At 37.2% G+C, this 17,538-nt stretch overlaps 1 protein-coding gene across 1 annotated transcript in view; it reads right to left on the reverse strand.

Moving 5' to 3' along the window:
• RYR2 (ryanodine receptor 2) overlaps positions 1–17,538 on the reverse strand; it is an 803,099-nt gene that overhangs the window by 511,784 nt on the left and 273,777 nt on the right. Inside the window, exon 3 of the mRNA XM_070471032.1 lies at positions 15,740–15,844. Coding sequence (XP_070327133.1) covers positions 15,740–15,844 — 105 coding nt within the window. The remainder of the gene's footprint in view (positions 1–15,739; positions 15,845–17,538) is intronic.

A 17,538-nucleotide genomic window follows, 5' to 3' on the forward strand; every position in this document is an offset into this window, starting at 1 on the left:
TTTTTTAGGAAAATAAAGTTTACTTTAAGAGAATAAAAATTAGAATTTGTTTAGTTCAGCAGGTCATGAACATCTTTAAATTACTGGTAAATTCAGAATCATCTGTCACAAATACTTGCTTAATTCACTTGCTATCAAACATTTACACATGAAATTTTTTTTACTTTAAATAGAAAAAATCTGAGGAAGATGTCCAAATTGAATGACACTAACAGAATAAAATAATCTATACATTCAAGAGTCATAATCTAAAACAGTACATAACTCTGGCATAGTGATTCAATTACATGCTGATGAAACTGACCTCCTTATTGAGTTTGGTGCTGTTATCTCTGGAAACCACATCATTCAAACACATAGAAATATGTGGTATACTTTGCTTCAGAGTAGGAAGTTGTCTTTTCAGAGACAAAAAGACAATAAAACAAAGCGTCTACAAATAGAGGGTATATATTTCCACCACAGACAAATGTCCACACTCTTATAAGTGGTAGACAAATATTGCTGCCCAGTGAATATTTTTATCTATAAGCCTTTTAAGAAGTTATAAGTGTGTTCACCTTCTAAATCACTGCACTAATTTCACAGATGAAACATAGGTACATGGTTATATACAGAGGCTTTAGAGAAGACGCTGCCTAACGAACATGTCAGTCAGTAATGTGCTGGTTCATTTATCTGCATCACAGAGCCATTCCCAGGGCAGTATTTTACCAGGGGTGCTCCTGGCAAGGTACATAGTACCCAGCTTCCTGAAGTAAATGCTACTAATAGTTAATTGGGAATTTCAGTTTCAATATAAATAGCTAGTAACATCATTTTGTCAATAACATAAACAGACTAATCAATTAAGTTTTTCACTGCTTTTAACCTGTAGAAGACCTCAGCCACTTATGAAGGGATGTGTGTCTTTATACAGGGTGGGTAGTGCTGGGTAAGTAATTAAGACTTCCCTCCTCTGGACTCTCATTGGACTTCACTATCAAAGCGTATTTCACCCATGTTCAATCATTATTTACTTTTGCTTTTCACTATTAGATCACTAAATTCCTCAAGAACAAGGGTGCATTCTTATTTATTCCTGCATTACCAGCTTGGAATTCACAATAGCATCCCATCGTACTTTTGTGGAACAAATACTACATGAATCAGTTGGGTGAAGAAGTAAACAAGGGTTTAACATTCCCCAGATATAGAAACAACTGAACATAGACTTTGATTTTTCTTTCTGGATAAGGATTTATTGATAACTTGCTACACCAAATTTGGCTCAAGAACCTGGAGGATCTCAAATATAAATAACTTTTTTGAGATAAGGCTTAAGAAGGATAACACCATGTCTGCTCAACATTCATTTACATATATAACCCTTCTCTTTCTTCCAAAGAAATTCCTAATTTTGTAAAGGTATCCTCTCTACCCTCTAAGCCAGTTGTGCTGGCCACATTTCCCCTTGCGAGTCAATAATCTGGGCAATGACTATGTGACAGTGGATATAATGGGAGGTCCACCAGGTCGTTTCTGGGAAAATCTCATTAGTCTCATAAACAAAAGTAAAGAAAGCCACCTGTTCTGTGTGTCTATGGATGATGCTGAATTTGGGTATCATTCCTGAAACTGCTGTAGCCCTGATGTAACTAGAGAAACTAATCCAAGAACCAAGGAACAGAGTCAAGAGAACTAAAGGAAAACTGTGCCGGAGCCCTAATCAATTAAACCTGATTCTCTTGCTTTCATTTTTTTTGGCGTCTTAATATTTTTAAATGGAATATAATAGCTTTACAGTGTTCTGTTAGCTTTGGCTGTACGGCACAGTGAGTCAGCTATACCTGCACATGTACTTCCTCTCTTTGGGGTTTCCGTCCCATGCCGGCCGCCACACACTGCGAGGTCCACTGTGCTGTAGGTTCTCACTAGCTGTCTACTTCACACATGATAGTGTACACATGTCCATTCCAATCTCCAAACGCCAAGTCCCACATTCCACCCCTCTTCCACGCTTGGCATCCATACATTTGTTCTCTATGTATGTCTGTGTCTCTATTTCTGCTTTGCAAACAACTTTCATCTACACCATTTTTCTAGATTCCACATAAATGTATCACTATGATATTTCTCCTGACATCACTCTGTATGATAGTCCCTAGGTCCATCCACATCTCTGCAAATGGAATAACTACTTTCCTTTTTATGGCTGAGTAATATTCCATTGTATATTTATATACCACATCTTCTTTATCCAATCCTCTGTTGATGGACATTTAGGTTGCTTCCATGTTCTGGCTACTGTAAATAGTGCCGCAGTAAACACTGGAGTGCATGTATCTTTTTGATTTATGGTTTTTCTCCTGATATATGCCCAGGTATGGGATATATGGTAGCTCTATTTTTCATTTTTTAAAGAACCTCCATACTGTACTCCATACTGGCTATACCAATCTGTATTCCTACCAATAGTTTAAGAGGGTTCCCTTTTCTCCATACGATTTCTAGCATTTACTGCTTGTAGATTTTTTTAATGATGACCATTCTGACTGGTTTTAGGAGAAATTCACTGTAGTTTTGATTAGCATTTCTCTGATATTTTAAACCACATATGATTAAATTATAAAAGATGATACAACAGTCCATGGAAAAAAATTTATACATGATGTTCTAGACGGATATAAACCAATATTAGCTGTGATTATCTTCAGGGAAAAAACGGACTATGAAGAAACTATCTTCAGTTTATACTCTTCTATATTACTGTTATGAAAACAGAAGACTGAAACAGCTCTAGAATTTAAACGTAAGCTGAAATTTAAGTGTATTTTTATATTGCATGCATGGAAGGCACTAATTTCTCCTAGTTTTATTGAGATATAATTTATATATATATATATATATATATATATCATGGTATAAGTTTAAGGTGTATAGCATAATGATTTGACTTACAAATATTGTACAATGATCACCCAATAATTTTAGATAGCATCCATCATCTTACGTACATAAAGTGAAAAGAAAAAGAAAAAAAAAACATTTTTCCTTCAGATGAAAACTCTTACAATTTAATCTCTTAACATTTTTTCTATATATCATATAGCAGTGTTAACTAGTCATCATGATGTACATTACATCCCTAGTACTTACTTAGAACCGGAAGCTTGTAATTTTGACCCTTCCTCCAATTACCCTCTTCTCCACCTCTGATAACCGCAAAGCTGATCTCTTTTCCTGAGTTTCTTTTTGTTGTTACTGTTTCAGATTCCACAAATACATGAGATCATACAGTATTTGTCTTTCGCTGTTGGACTTAGCTAACACCCTGAAGGTCCATCCATGTTGTCCCAAATGGCAGAATCTCCCTATTTTTATAGCTGAACATTATTCCACCGTACATAGGTAACACAATTTCTTTATCCATTCATCCATCAATGATTGTTTCCACTGTCGTGATTATCATAATGCTGCTCTGAAAATGGGGTTGCAGATATCTTTTCTCATTAATGTTTTCATTTCCTTTGAATATATTCCCCAAATTGCTGGATCTTATGGCAGTTCATATGGTAGTTCTGGATCATACCACTCTATCGTATGGTAGCTCTGGATCATATCCAGCAATCATATAGGATTGCTGGATCCTATAGTAGTTCTGGATCATATGCAGCAATCATATAGGATTGCTGGATCATATGGTAGTTCTATTTTTCATTTTTGAGGATCCTGTACACCGTTTCCCACGGTGGCTCTACTAGTTTACAATCCCACCAAGAGGAGAGGATTCCCTTTGCTCTGCAACCTCATCAGCATTTGTTATCTTTTGTCTTTTTGATGACGACCATTTTAAAAGATATGAGATGATATCTCACTGTGGGTTTGACTTGCATTTCACTAATGACTAGTGGTGATGAGCATCTTTTCATGTACCCGTTTGCCCGTCACACATCTTTGGGAAAATGTCTATTCAGTTCTTCTGTTTTTGATTGGATTATTTGGGGTTTTGCTATTGCTATTTGTTATTTTGGAATTGCATGAGCTTGTTATATATTTTGAGCATTAATGCCTTATCACATACTATGGTTTGGATGATTTTCCATCCCATAGGTTGCCTTTTCATTTTGTTAATTGTTTCTTTTGAAGTGCAGCTTTTTAGTTTGTTGGAGTCCCACTTGCTTATTTTTTAGTTTGCTGCTTGTGCTTTACATGTCACTAATGACTTCCCACAATACCAATATATAAAATTTATTGATTCCTTACCACAGTTCAGATGGCATCATCCTGACACAAAAATAAAAATTCTGAGTGTGGTATTATTTTTCTATATCAAAAAGGAGCCCTGTTCAGTCTTTGGTCTCTTCAGAGGCAGACTTCTACTGCCCTGAGAGTATTTAAAAGTATATCACAGTTTCATATCCTCATTGTTTGATTCTGTGTTTTAAGGACACTTAGAGAATATGCAGAAAGTGAAAGTGAAGTCGCTCAGTCGTGTCCAACTCTTCAGGACCCCAGGGACTGTAGCCTACCAGGATCCTCAGTCCGTGGGATTTACCAGGCAAGAATACTGGAGTGGGTTGCCATTTCCTTCTCCAAGGGATCTTCCCGACCCAGGGATCGAACCTGGGTCTCCAGCACTGTAGGCAGATGCTTTACCATCTGAGCTACCAGGGAAGCCCCACAGAAAATGCAGAGCAGTAACATGTTTGAAATGATGAACAATATCAAGTGTTTAAGTAAACTTAATTTTTCTTCCCAGTGAATCATTAGCCCATTCATCTGAGTAACTTATTTTTAATAATGTGCAGAACACAATCTATCTTATATGAACCACAAGCAACATGTGCCAACCCTTAATTTTTCCTTCACACTACTCCAATTCACTTTAATGAAGAGAAAGCAAATTGAAAAATAATCAATATGACAATAAAACTTAACCAGGGAAGATACAACATTAATTATTAATTTTTGATCCTTGGCGTACTGGCCCAAGAGCATGAACAAATAAGTCTTTTAGATATAGTGAACATGTACCATAAATACAAGAGAAATATTGAGCACCACTTTTGGAATGAAAACTCTTTAGAAAATAAAGTTTTTTTCATTTAAAATGTGTGTGAACCTATTAATTCATGTGGATGTGTGTGTATGTGTGCATGTATATATACACACACATAGGATCAGTTCAGTTCAGTTCAGTTCAGTCACTCAGTCGTGTCTGACTCTTTGTGACCCCGTGAATCGCAGCATGCCAAGGCTCCCTGTCCATCACCAACTCCCAGAGTTTACTCAAACTCATGTCCATCGAGTCGGTGATGCCATCCAGCCATCTCGTCCTCTGTTGTCCCCTTCTCCTCCTGCTCCCAATCCCTCCCAGCATCAAGGTCTTTTCCAATGAATCAACTCTTCGCATCACGTGGCAAAGTACTGGAGTATCAGCTTCAGCATCAATCCTTCCAATGAACACCCAGGACTGATCTCCTTTAGGATGGACTGGTTGGATCTCCTTGCAGTCCAAGGGACTCTCAAGAGTCTTCACCAACACCACAGTTCAAAAGCATCAATTCTTCGGTGCTCAGCTTTCTTTATAGTCCAACTCTCACATCCATACATGACTACTGGAAAAACCATACCCTTGACTAGATGGACCTTTGTTGACAAAGTAATGTCTCTGCTTTTTAATATGCTATCTAGGTTGGTCATAACTTTCCTTCCAAGGAGTAAGCGTCTTTTAATTTCATGGCTGCAGTTACCATCTGCAGTCCAAAAAATAAAGTCTAACACTGTTTCCACTGTTTCCCCATCTATTTCCCATAAAGTGCTGGGACCAGATGCCATGATCTTAGTTTTCTGAATGTTGAGCTTTTACTCAAATTTTTCATTCTCTTTCACGTTCATCAAGAGGCTTTTTAGTTCCTCTTCACTTTCTGCCATAAGGGTGGTGTCATCTGCATATCTTAAGTTACTGATATTTCTCCCGGCAAGCTTCATTCCAGCTTGTGCTTCTTCCAGCCCAGCGTTTCTCATGATGTACTCTGCATATAAGTTAAATAAGCAGGGTGACAATATACAGCCTTGACGTACTCCTTTTCCTATTTGGAACCAGACTGTTGTTCCACGTCCAGTTCTAACTGTTGCTTCCTTACCTGCATATATGTTTCTCAAGAGGCAGGTCAGGTGGTCTGGTATTCCCATCTCTTTCAGAATTTTCCACCATTTATTGTGATCCACACAGTCAATGGCTTTGGCATAGTCAATAAAGCAGAAATAGATGTTTTTCTGGAACTCTCTTGCTTTTTCGATGATCCAGTAGATGTTGGCAATTTGATCACTGGGTTCCTCTGCCTTTTCTAAAACCAGCTTAACATCTGGAAGTTGACGGTTCACGTATTGCTGAAGCCTGGCTTGGAGAATTTTGACGATTACTTTACTAGTGTGTGAGATGAGTACAATTGTGCGGTAGTTTGAGCATTCTTTGGGATTGCCTTTCTTTGGGATTGGAATGAAAACTGATCTTTTCCAGTCCTGTGGCCACTGCTGAGTTTTCCAAATTTGCTGGCATATTGAGTGCAGCACTTTCACAGCATCATCTTTCAGGATTTGAAATAGCTCAACTGGAATTCCATCACCTCCACTAGCTTTTTTCCTAGTGATGCTTCCTAAGGCCCACTTGACTTCACATTCCAGGATGTCTGGCTCTAGGTGAGTGATCACACCATCATGATTATCTGGGTCATGAAAAGCTTTTTTGTACAGTTCTTCTATATATTCTTGCCACCTCTTCTTAATAGCCTCTGCTTCTGTTAGGTCCGTACCATTTCTGTCCTATATCGAGCCCATCTTTGCATGAAACGTTCCCTTGGTATTTCTAATTTTCTTGAAGAGATCTCTAGTCTTTCCCATTCTGTTGTTTTCCTCTATTTCTTGCATTGATCACTGAGGAAGGCTTTCTTATATCTCCCTGTTATTCTTTGGAACTCTGCATTCCAATGAGAATATCTTTCCTTTGCTCCTGTGCTTTTCGCTTTTCTTCTTTTCACAGCTATTTGTAAGGCCTTCTCAGACAGACATTTTGCTTTTTGGCATTTCTTTTCCATGGGGTCTTGATCCCTGTCTCCTGTACAATGTCACGAACCTCCATCCATAGTTCATCAGGCTCTCTGTCTATCAGATCTACGCCCTTAAATCTGTTTCTCACTTCCACTGTATAGTCATAAGAGATTTGATTTGGGTCATACCTGAATGGTCTAGTGGTTTTCCCTACTTTCTTCAATTTAAGTCTGAATTTTCCAATAAGGAGTTCATGATCTGAGCCACAGTCAGCTCCTGGTCTTATTTTTGCTAACTGTATAGAAATTCTCCATCTTTGGCTGCAAAGAATATAATTAATCTGATTTCTGTGTTGATCATCTGGTGATGTCCATGTGTAGAGTCTTCTCTTGTGTTGTTGGAAGAGGGTGTTTGCTATGACCAGTGCGTTCTCTTGGCAAAACTCTATTAGCCTTTGCCCTGCTTCATTCCATACTCCAAGGCCAAATTTGCCTGTTCTTCCAGGTGTTTCTTGACTTCCTACTTTTGCATTCCAGTCCCCTATAGTGAAAAGGACATCTTTTGGGGGGCGTTAGTTCTAAAAGGTCTTGTAGGTCTTTATAGAACCGTTCAACTTCAGCTTCTTCAGCGTTACTGGTTGGGGCATAGGTTTGGATTGCCGTAATACTGAATGGTTTGTCTTGGAAACGAACAGAGATCATTCTGTCATTTTTGAGATTAGATCCAAGTACTGCATTTTGGACTCTTTTGTTGACTATGATGGCTACTCCATTTCTTCTAAGGGATTCCTGGCCACAGTAACAGATATAATGGTCATCTGAGTTAAATTCACCCATTGCAGTCCATTTTAGTTCGCTGATTTCTAAAATGTTGACATTCACTCTTGCCATCTCCTGTTTGACCACTTCCAATTTGCCTTGATTCACAGAACTAACATTCCAGGTTCCTATGCAATATTGCTCTTTACAGCATCAGACCTTGCTTCTATCACCAGTCACATCCACAACTGGGTATGGTTTTTGCTTTGGCTCCATCCCCTCTTTCTTTCTGGAGTTATTTCTCCACTATTCTGCAGTAGGTGTCCAATATTGGGCACTTACTGACCTGGGGATTTCCTCTTTCAGTATCCTATCATTTTGCCTTTTCATACTGTTCATGGGGTTCTCAAGGCAAGAATACTGAAGTGGTTTGCCATTCCCTTCTCCAGTGGACCACATTCTGTCAGACCTCTCCACCATGACACATCCGTCTTGGGTGGCCCCACATGGCATGGCTTAGATTCACTGAATTAGACAAGGCTGTGGTCCTGTGATCAGATTGGCTAGTTTTCTGTGATTATGGTTTTAATGTGTCTGCCCTCTGATGCCCTCTCGCAACACCTACCGTCTTACTTGGGTTTCTCTTACCTTGCACGTGGGATATCTCTTCACGGCTGCTCCAGCAAAGCGCAGCCGCTGCTCCTTACCTTGAACAAGGGGTATCTCCTCACAGCTGCCCCTCCTGACCTTGATCGTGGAGTAGCTCCCCTCGCCTCTCCTGACATTAATATTGATTGGTTTGCAGGAAAGCCAGGGTATGAAACCAAATCATACTTTTAAGTCCTTATTCAACTAGATATCTCTGATTCTCATCTCATCTTGTCAACATCTTACTTAAACTGTATTTCCATGATGTAGAAGGGCAAATAGTGGCACCTCAAGGCCATCTGCATCCTAAACACAGAAACTATGAATATATAATGTTACTGGCTTTGAAGATGAAAGAGGGGCCACCATCCAAGAATAGAAGCTAGAAAAGACAATGAAGTATAATAGATTCCTCCTTAGAGCTATCATAATTAATGTAGTCCTGCTGACACCTTCATTTTAGCCCACTGAGACTAATTTTCAGAATTCTTATCTGAAGAACCTGAAGATAATTAGTTCATGGTGTTTTAATCCATCGGGCTTGGAGCATAATTTGTTAACAACCACCAGAGAAATTAATATATATACGGCTTCTGTAGCTATTTTCTCTTGGTTTTCCCCCATCTTCCTAGCTGTTTCTTGCCAGAGTCTTTCATGGGGTGTTCCTCCTCTTGTTCCCACTGGTTTAGTATTGATATCCCCTTAGGCTCTCCCACCGCTCTCCTCATTACATGAATACTGCATAGTAAAGAGCTAAAAAGCATAGACTTCAGACTCCAATTGACATTAATTTGTATCCTAGTTCACTTACTAAATACATGAACTTTTCAAATAATGCAGATTTCCATTTTATAGAAATTCCATTTTGTTACTTGAATCATTTTTATACGTTGATTTTTTAGTTCTTTTGTTGACAGTAAACGTGTTTTCCTTGATTTCACTGAATATAGCCATAATAGCTGCTTTAAATCTTCATCTGCTAAGACTGTCTCTCTGTTGTTCTTGGTAGTCATTTATCCTGAGACTGGGTCATATTTGATTGTGTCCTAAGCAACTGTGAACTGTGTCCTGTCCTTTTATATTGTTGAGGTTCTAATATATAGTGCTGAAGAACACTGATACATTTGTTTTAACAAGCAATCCACTTGGAAGGACTCAAAACGCAAACTGCAAAATGCTTGGTGGCAGTGCAGATCTCAGTGCAGTAATAATGTTAGCAGTGGTAACTGAATTGACGTCTGTCCCCCATACAGATGGTTAAGCATCAGCCAGAGACCCGGGCAGAGTTTATGCACAAAATTTGCGTCTCCCTCTCTCTGGATTTCTCTTCTCTAGAACTACTCCTTGACTTCCAAAAGGCCCTAAATATTGTCTTCGGAGAGACTGTGTTTGTTCTTTGGAAGCTTTAGCTACCACAATCTTCAGGCTAAAAACCTTAAAAATGTAAAGCAAATCTGCCCCAATTCCATTTTCCAAGTCTGACCCCTCTCCAGAATCTTCCTGCTTTTGTTCAACTCTCTGGAACCCTCAGGTAATTGTTGTTTGCTTTGCTTTTATTATTTGGACCAAATATTTGGTCTGGAGAAGACATTTGCATTCCCAAAGCAAATACAGTAACAATAAGATATGGCCTTCCCAGGTGGTGCTACTGGTAAAGAACTCACCTCTCCATGCAGGAGACATAAGAGAGGCAGGTTCAATACCTGGGTCTTGAAGATCCCCTGGAGGAGGCAACCCACTCCAGTATTCTTGCCTGGAGAATCCCATGGACAGAGGAGCCTGGCGGGCTACAGTCCATATGCTCACAGAGTCGGACATGACTGAAGTGACCTAGCATGCATTCAACAGCATGGCTACAGTGTGCTTCCTATGTGCTGTCAATGTTCTATACACTTCATATTGACTTATTAGATTCTCACAATACAGTGGGAGGACGTTATTATTTGCCCCCACTTTACAGACGAGAAAACGGAGGTACAGAAAGTTTAAGCAGTTTTCCGAAGATTACCAGAAATTTAACTCATGAAGTTTCTCTATCATCTATATGCCAATCACTATGGAACATGGCACACAGCTTGAACTTCAACTTCTGCTCTTGCATTTATATAAAATGATCTTAAATACAATCACTTGCCTGAAATTAGTACTTCATTGTTTGATAAATGTATTTTTTAAAAACTGATTTATGGTGCTTTAGTGCTTATAAAATGCATTTAAAAAAACAACACCTCATTTACCAGTTAATTTAAATGGCTACTTCATGATGCATTTAGAATACTTTCAGAATCAGTTCAGTTCAGTCGCTCAGTCGTGTCCGACTCTTTGTGACCCCATGAACCGCAGCACGCCAGGCCTCCCTGTCCATCACCAACTCCCAGAGTTTACTCAAAACTGATGTCCATTGAGTTGGTGATGCCATCCAGCCATCTCATCCTCTGTCGTCCCCTTCTCCTCCTGCCCTCAATCTTTCCCAGCATCAGGGTCTTTTGAAATGAAAAGACCCTGAACTTTCAGAATATATGCTTCTAAAAAAGCAGAGGTTTTATTAAAAGAGTGTCACAATTGTATTACTAATCCTCCCTATTCTGTAACTTCATTTTCCATAAAAACTGAAAGTGTTGGAGTCTGAAATATCTCTCTATTGGTAACTAAGTCTGTTGATACTATGGCATTTTGTAACTTTAATTACAAGACTATATAATTTAGAAATATAAAACACTCAGGATTTCATATAAAATAATAATCCATTTCAGCAAATTGAAACATAAAAATCATATTAAGACTATCCCTGAACATGCTACGTATAGTCCTCTTGGCAAGTGCGTTTCTAATAGAATTCTAAAGAACAGCATAATGAGATCAAATTGTTCCCTGGAGAAAATATTTAAGTGACTTTTATATTAATAGCTTTAATATTATTTCCATTTGTCTTAGAAATTATGTAGTAATAGAAAGTCTAAAGAAAATTCAAAAGAATGCCAAGTTCCACAAACTCAATCCCTTCCTTCTGCTAATACTACAATTATATCTACTATTTAATGATAACACACATCATATGGCACTATAATTGTCCTTCTATTCTTGCATTAGACATTGAATCCATTAATGGCGAAACTCACTTATTATTCACCTTTCTATCCACAGAGGTTTTTAAAGCATATCTTCTAAATATTCAAAGTTTGTATTAAATATATGAATGATTAGAACTGACTTATTCATACTAAGCAATATTTATAATTCCATTGCAACTTTATAGATATTTAAAGCATTATTTGTAATTTAAATTATAGGAAGCTACCAAAAAAACTCCACCAATTACCTATAGTAATGAGGAAAATATGACATGAATGGATGATACTAATCAGAACCATTGAAACTAAAAATTTTAATCTCTTTCCCCACCAAAAAGTAGGATATAAGGGACAGGTACTGTTTTTCGTTTTTGTTTCTTGGTTCAAGGTACTAATAATCTAACAATAAGGCACCAATAGTCAAGAGGCTACAAGCAAAAGTTAAAAGGGACAGGACCCTACAATTCTCCTGCTGCTGCCGCTTCAGTCGTGTCCGACTCTGGGCAACCCCACAGACGGCAGCCCACCAGGCTCCCCACTCCCTGGGATTCTCCAGGCAAGAGTACTGGAGTGGGTTGCCACTACCTTCTCCTACAATTCTCCTAGAAACAGCTAAACCAAAAGACAGAAAGGACGGTCAATATTATTTTTGTATATACCCTTCTAAACAGTAATACAAGTAAGTCACTTAATATATTCATGGTGTTAAAACAAAAGCAATGCATTGTCAACAAGTGATAACTATTAAAAACAGTATTTGAAAAAAAATTATCAATAAATTTCACAGATTGCAAAACAAAAGCCCTTTCCACTATACTGTCTCACTTCTCAATTCATATCTGTGTTTCTATGAAATGGAATCCTAAGTTAAACTAGATATTACAAAAATAAACTTGAATGGAGAAAGAGTTCATTGAAAATGCTTCTGAATTAAGGTATAATGAAACAAATGGCCAAAAGCATAGGATTATCTAAATTATTAAACTTTATTAACTAGAACACACACACAAACAAGTAAATACCATCACTGACTTATACATTATAATTTAAAAATCATAAAAAATCATCAGATTTAGTGATTATTAAATGATATTATATATTGAGCATCCATATAACAGTGGCTGTTTTTATTGTTTTACTTATTCCTTTTCTCATACGTATATACGCCTTTGACTGAACTGCTACTAAGCCCTGAGTGCCTCTTCCCTGGCCTTGGCAGTTTGCTTCTCTGCAACTGCTAGCTCAGGAACCCCTCCCCACTCCCTCCCGTATCCCAGCCAGCCAGTTTTCGCATGTGATCCTGCCAGTTTGATGATGGCACCGTAAGGTTAAAATAGTCAGTAATACTGTTTGCTTATTTGTGTGTTGTGATCTAGTTAATAAGATTTAATAATTTAGCTGGTCCTATGCTTTTGGCCATTTGTTTCATTATACCTGAATTAATTCAGAAGCATTTTCAATGAACATTTCCTCCATTCAGTTTTATTTTGTAATGTCTAATTTAATTTAGGACTCCATTTCACAGAAGCACAGATATAAAGTGAGAAATGACACGGTATAGTAGAAGGGCTTTGGTTTTGCAATCTGTAAAATTTATTGATAATTCTTTTTTTCAAATACTAATTTTCACTAAACTTGATGACCGGGGCTTCCCAGGTAGCACCAGTGGTAAAGGACCTGCCTGCCAATGCAGGAGATGTAAGAGATGCAGGTTCCATCTCTGGGTGGGGAAGATCCCCTGGAGAAGGGCATGGCAACCCACTCCAGTATTCTTGCCTGGAGAATCTTATGGACAGAGGAGCCTGGCAGGCTACAGCCCATGGGTTCACACAGAGTCAGACACAACTGAAGCGACGCAGCACACACAAACCTGATGATAAAGACTGACCTTCCTTAAGGCCACAGAGTAAATATGTGGCACAACTGGTATTCTTAACCAGTTCTCAAATTCTAGAAAACCTAGCTTTTAGCCCTATGCTATATCAACAATATGCAAAATAAATCTGAAGAATGAGAGGAGATAGACAGAAGTAGACACAGAAGTAGACTAGTGATCCAGAGCCACCTAAAAGCTGGGGGCCAGGGAACAAAAAATAACAGAAGCAAGGAATTGATGCCTGTGCCAAACTAGTTATGAAATATTTTGAATATCACTCTTACATCTCCTGCATTGGCAGGCAGGTTCTTTACCACTAGCGCCATCTGGGTAGTCCAAACATCACTCCCAGGTACAATCAAAACTCTCCTGTAGTATAAAAGAGCATTTTCTTTCCCCCAAATATAATATCCTCTGACTAGGTTCTTCCTAGTCTGAAAGTAAGATTTGGCTCAATGAAATATTTTCCTTTTCTGAAGCTGTTTTTTCTCCATTTTTCATTTAAGAATTAATGTCTAATGGTAGCTACAACGGGCTTTATAAATGATGTTCCACATATCACATAAATTATCACTTTATCTCTGACAGAAGCTTTCTAGATAGAGCACAACTGAAAATTAAGTTAAATAAATGTATTTGGGGGGGGGGGGCAGAAATTCTAACTAATAAGTATCTTCAATAAGTCCAAAAATGGTATTTTCAACACTTTCTATATACACAGATAATTTGAGAGCTTGCCTAATTCATTGCCCAAATTCCAGGGAGATAAAACCTCTTATCAAGAGTTTAAATTTAGAAAAAGCAGCTTAGCAATTTGAAAAATTTATGGTGATTTCATCATAAGTTGGTATCTACAAAGATAAGTGAAATGACAATACACACTTTTCTAGACGGTCATGCAAAAGAAAAAGAATTTTCCTTCGTAAAGACAGATTGGAATTTCAAAGCAGATATGCCTCAGTGATGTTTTAAACTCAAGAGGGGTTGGTTATTCCAGGTAGAAAGGAAACTAGTTGAATTGAGAAAGGCTTTATTCCTCTTTAATTCAATCCTACTCCAAAAGCACTGCATTAATTTATAGAAAAACAATTTTTTAAACTTCATGTAGTTTAATACTATAATTTCAAACTGTTGTAACCAAAAGTGTACTTGAAAAATTAAAATATGCATGACATAGCTGGATCTTTTAAAAAATAAATCTAATAAATTTATTAGATTAATTTAGATTAATAAATTTAGATTAATAAATCTAAAAAATAAATCTAATAAAAAATGTCAAAAATAATTTGATATTATTCTAATATCAAATAAAAATCACTAAAGTATCTCTTCCATATATACATATATGTGATATAGTACTACAATTTTAAATTAATTTAAAATTAATGCACAAAGCAATTAAAGTCCTAACCTCTGTGACACTAAAATTTAATAAAGTACAAGGCTAATGAAAATATATTACATCAGAATTGATCATTCATTTTCTATTAAATGGTATATTATCATTTTTTAATCTCATTACTTATCCAAACCACAGCAATGATTAACAAAAAAAACAGCAACACATGGACCAATAATGGCAAATAAAAATGTTCAGTTTCATTCCCGGAAATAGTATAGTTTATTAAAATATATACCACAGTAATTATAGCAACAAGCAAATGAATAAACAGGAAACAAAAATTTGACCAATCACCCTCCTGCTTAACTCTAAAATTTAATGAATCAGCTAAGAATGGGTAGTAGCCCAGAAATCACTCAACATAAAATGGAATATAATTTAAATTACCAAATAAGCTTTCAAAGAAAAGCGTCTGCATTTGGTGACAGAATAAAAATCTCAATTTTCAGAAGAAAATGATTAGCTATTTGCACAATTACAACTGATTAAAGCTGTAACACCATAATTTCGTTACTTCAAATATATGAGTGCCATGAAATTTTACTTGCCATAAGGAAGCTTAGAACAGAGTCACATGGTTAGAGGCATTTGAAAATGAAATAAAGATTAATGACAGCCATGCATAAAGCAATTAATTGAAAGAGTCAAAGTAACAGCTCTGAAAATGTAAAAAAGCACAGAAATGCTCAAAGAAAGAGATTCTGCTTTAACTACTGAAATAAGCATGAGGTTCAAGGACACAGATTACCCTGAGGATGGATTTTTTTTTTTTTAAGTTATTTAAGACATCAACAGATCTGGATAAAGCAGAAAGGCAAACTTAAGAAAATCACAACTAAATGGCATTGACTTATTTCAGTCAAAAGAACATCTCCAAAACCTGTGAAGAAATAATTTATATAATAGCTGAGTTCTTTAACATACTGCCAGCCTACATAAATTAAGTACTTGCCCCTTCAGACTTTTCCACAGTGTTAGCCAGCATCTCCTGCAAGGCCCGGACAGACAGGGACTGCTCCAGCACGAAGGTGCAGATGGAGAGGTCTGGAGGAACATTCTGTGCGGAGAGAGAGAAAGCCACCATCACCATCACCATCATCATCACCATCACCTTCACCTTCAATCATCCAGACCCAGACTTACCTTATGATACTTCAGCTTCGTGCTCAGGAAGAAAGAATACTTGTCAGTTCTCTGACATGAGCTCCCAAATCATCCAAATATACTCTCTGTACCACCCACACTTAAACCGTGTTTTAACTAGTGGATAACTATAGCTACCATTTACTGAGTGCCTACTCTGATTAGGCACTGCACTCGAAGCTTTATCAATAATACTTGTCATCTACGATAATGTGACTGTGTGGATAAGAAACTAGAGAAGTTATGTTACTTTTCCAAGTCATAATTACTAGATTTTTCAAGCTAGGACCAAACAGCCAGACTTCTCTGACGCTCAAGCATTCATTTCTAATTTGCCAAGCAGTTCACTGATAAAAACTAAAAGGACAGAAAAACACTTCACTCAGTAGTGAAGTTAAGCAAACATAAAATTGAATTGGTATAAAATATTCATTTACATAGACTTGTTCTTATTCACAAAGATAACAATTACCCTGTCTTACTGAAGTTGGATATCGTATCTAGCTTCTAACTTTGTATGCAACAGTTTGACTTTTATTTGGTGTGTATGTATTGCTTTATTTGGTCAATCATCCTTTTTTTCTATTTCCTTCCATAAACTTCCCCTTCAATCAAGTAATAACACCATAAATTCTGAAAAGGAGACAAACAACACAGGGTGGGAAGTGACTGCCAAGTCAGACAGTACTATCCCAATCAGGAATAAATGTGTTATCATCCATGCATGCTTCTGTTTTAGATAAGCAGGATCCAGTAGGCAATGCAGCTGTTCAATTCAGATGTTCAACCTAGCATTTTCTTAACAGAAGAACATTATAAATACATTAAACACAAAACAAAAGCAAGAATATGTCTTCCTAAAAAGAATATTATGAGGATAAATTGATAACCTAATTCAGTGCTTCAAAATTACAATTTACAGTGTTGAAGCATTTATTAAATTGAACCACTACCAATAAAAATATCCTTATCAGCAGAGAATGATGTTTTAAGGTTTCAAGGAAAGATTAAGTACCAGAGTTGTAGGAGTTTAAATTATTTTATGGAAAAAAGAAACATAATTACTAGGTTTACTCATACCCCACAAGCCTTGTTGGCATCCATGTTTTGCTTTTGAATGAACTTTTCTGAATTCCTCTATCCCTTTATCACATGTTTCTGTGCACCTCCCTTGCAGCCCAACTTCCTTTCATTTCTCCTCAGACTGTCTCGGCTGGTAGTCAAAAGAATCTCTCAAATCTGGGTGCAGCCACTGCTTTAATACTCCACAGTAATTGAAAGAAGTTTTCCTCACTGAGGTATGGGGAAGTCATTCTGGTTTATACAACATTTGGCTTGAACTTTATTTTAACCAGAACAGCTTGTCTTCTGGTCTATCAAACAGGCATTGTACATCTGCTTTAACCATTTTTAAAAATTGCATTTACCAGACTGCTTAGATAAGGATAAACGTCCATTTTGAAGACAGAGATAAATGTCCCCACTTCTGCATTCCTAACGCTAGTACTCCTTCAGTGATGAGCTTTGTGGCCCAGACACCAAGGTTCATGCTGACTTGCTGTGTTTGTGCTAATCATTCTCTTAAGAAACCTAGAAGGGTTGTATCCC

This window comes from Odocoileus virginianus, chromosome 7 (genome assembly GCF_023699985.2).
Source record: "Odocoileus virginianus isolate 20LAN1187 ecotype Illinois chromosome 7, Ovbor_1.2, whole genome shotgun sequence".
Taxonomy (NCBI): Eukaryota; Metazoa; Chordata; class Mammalia; order Artiodactyla; family Cervidae; genus Odocoileus; species Odocoileus virginianus.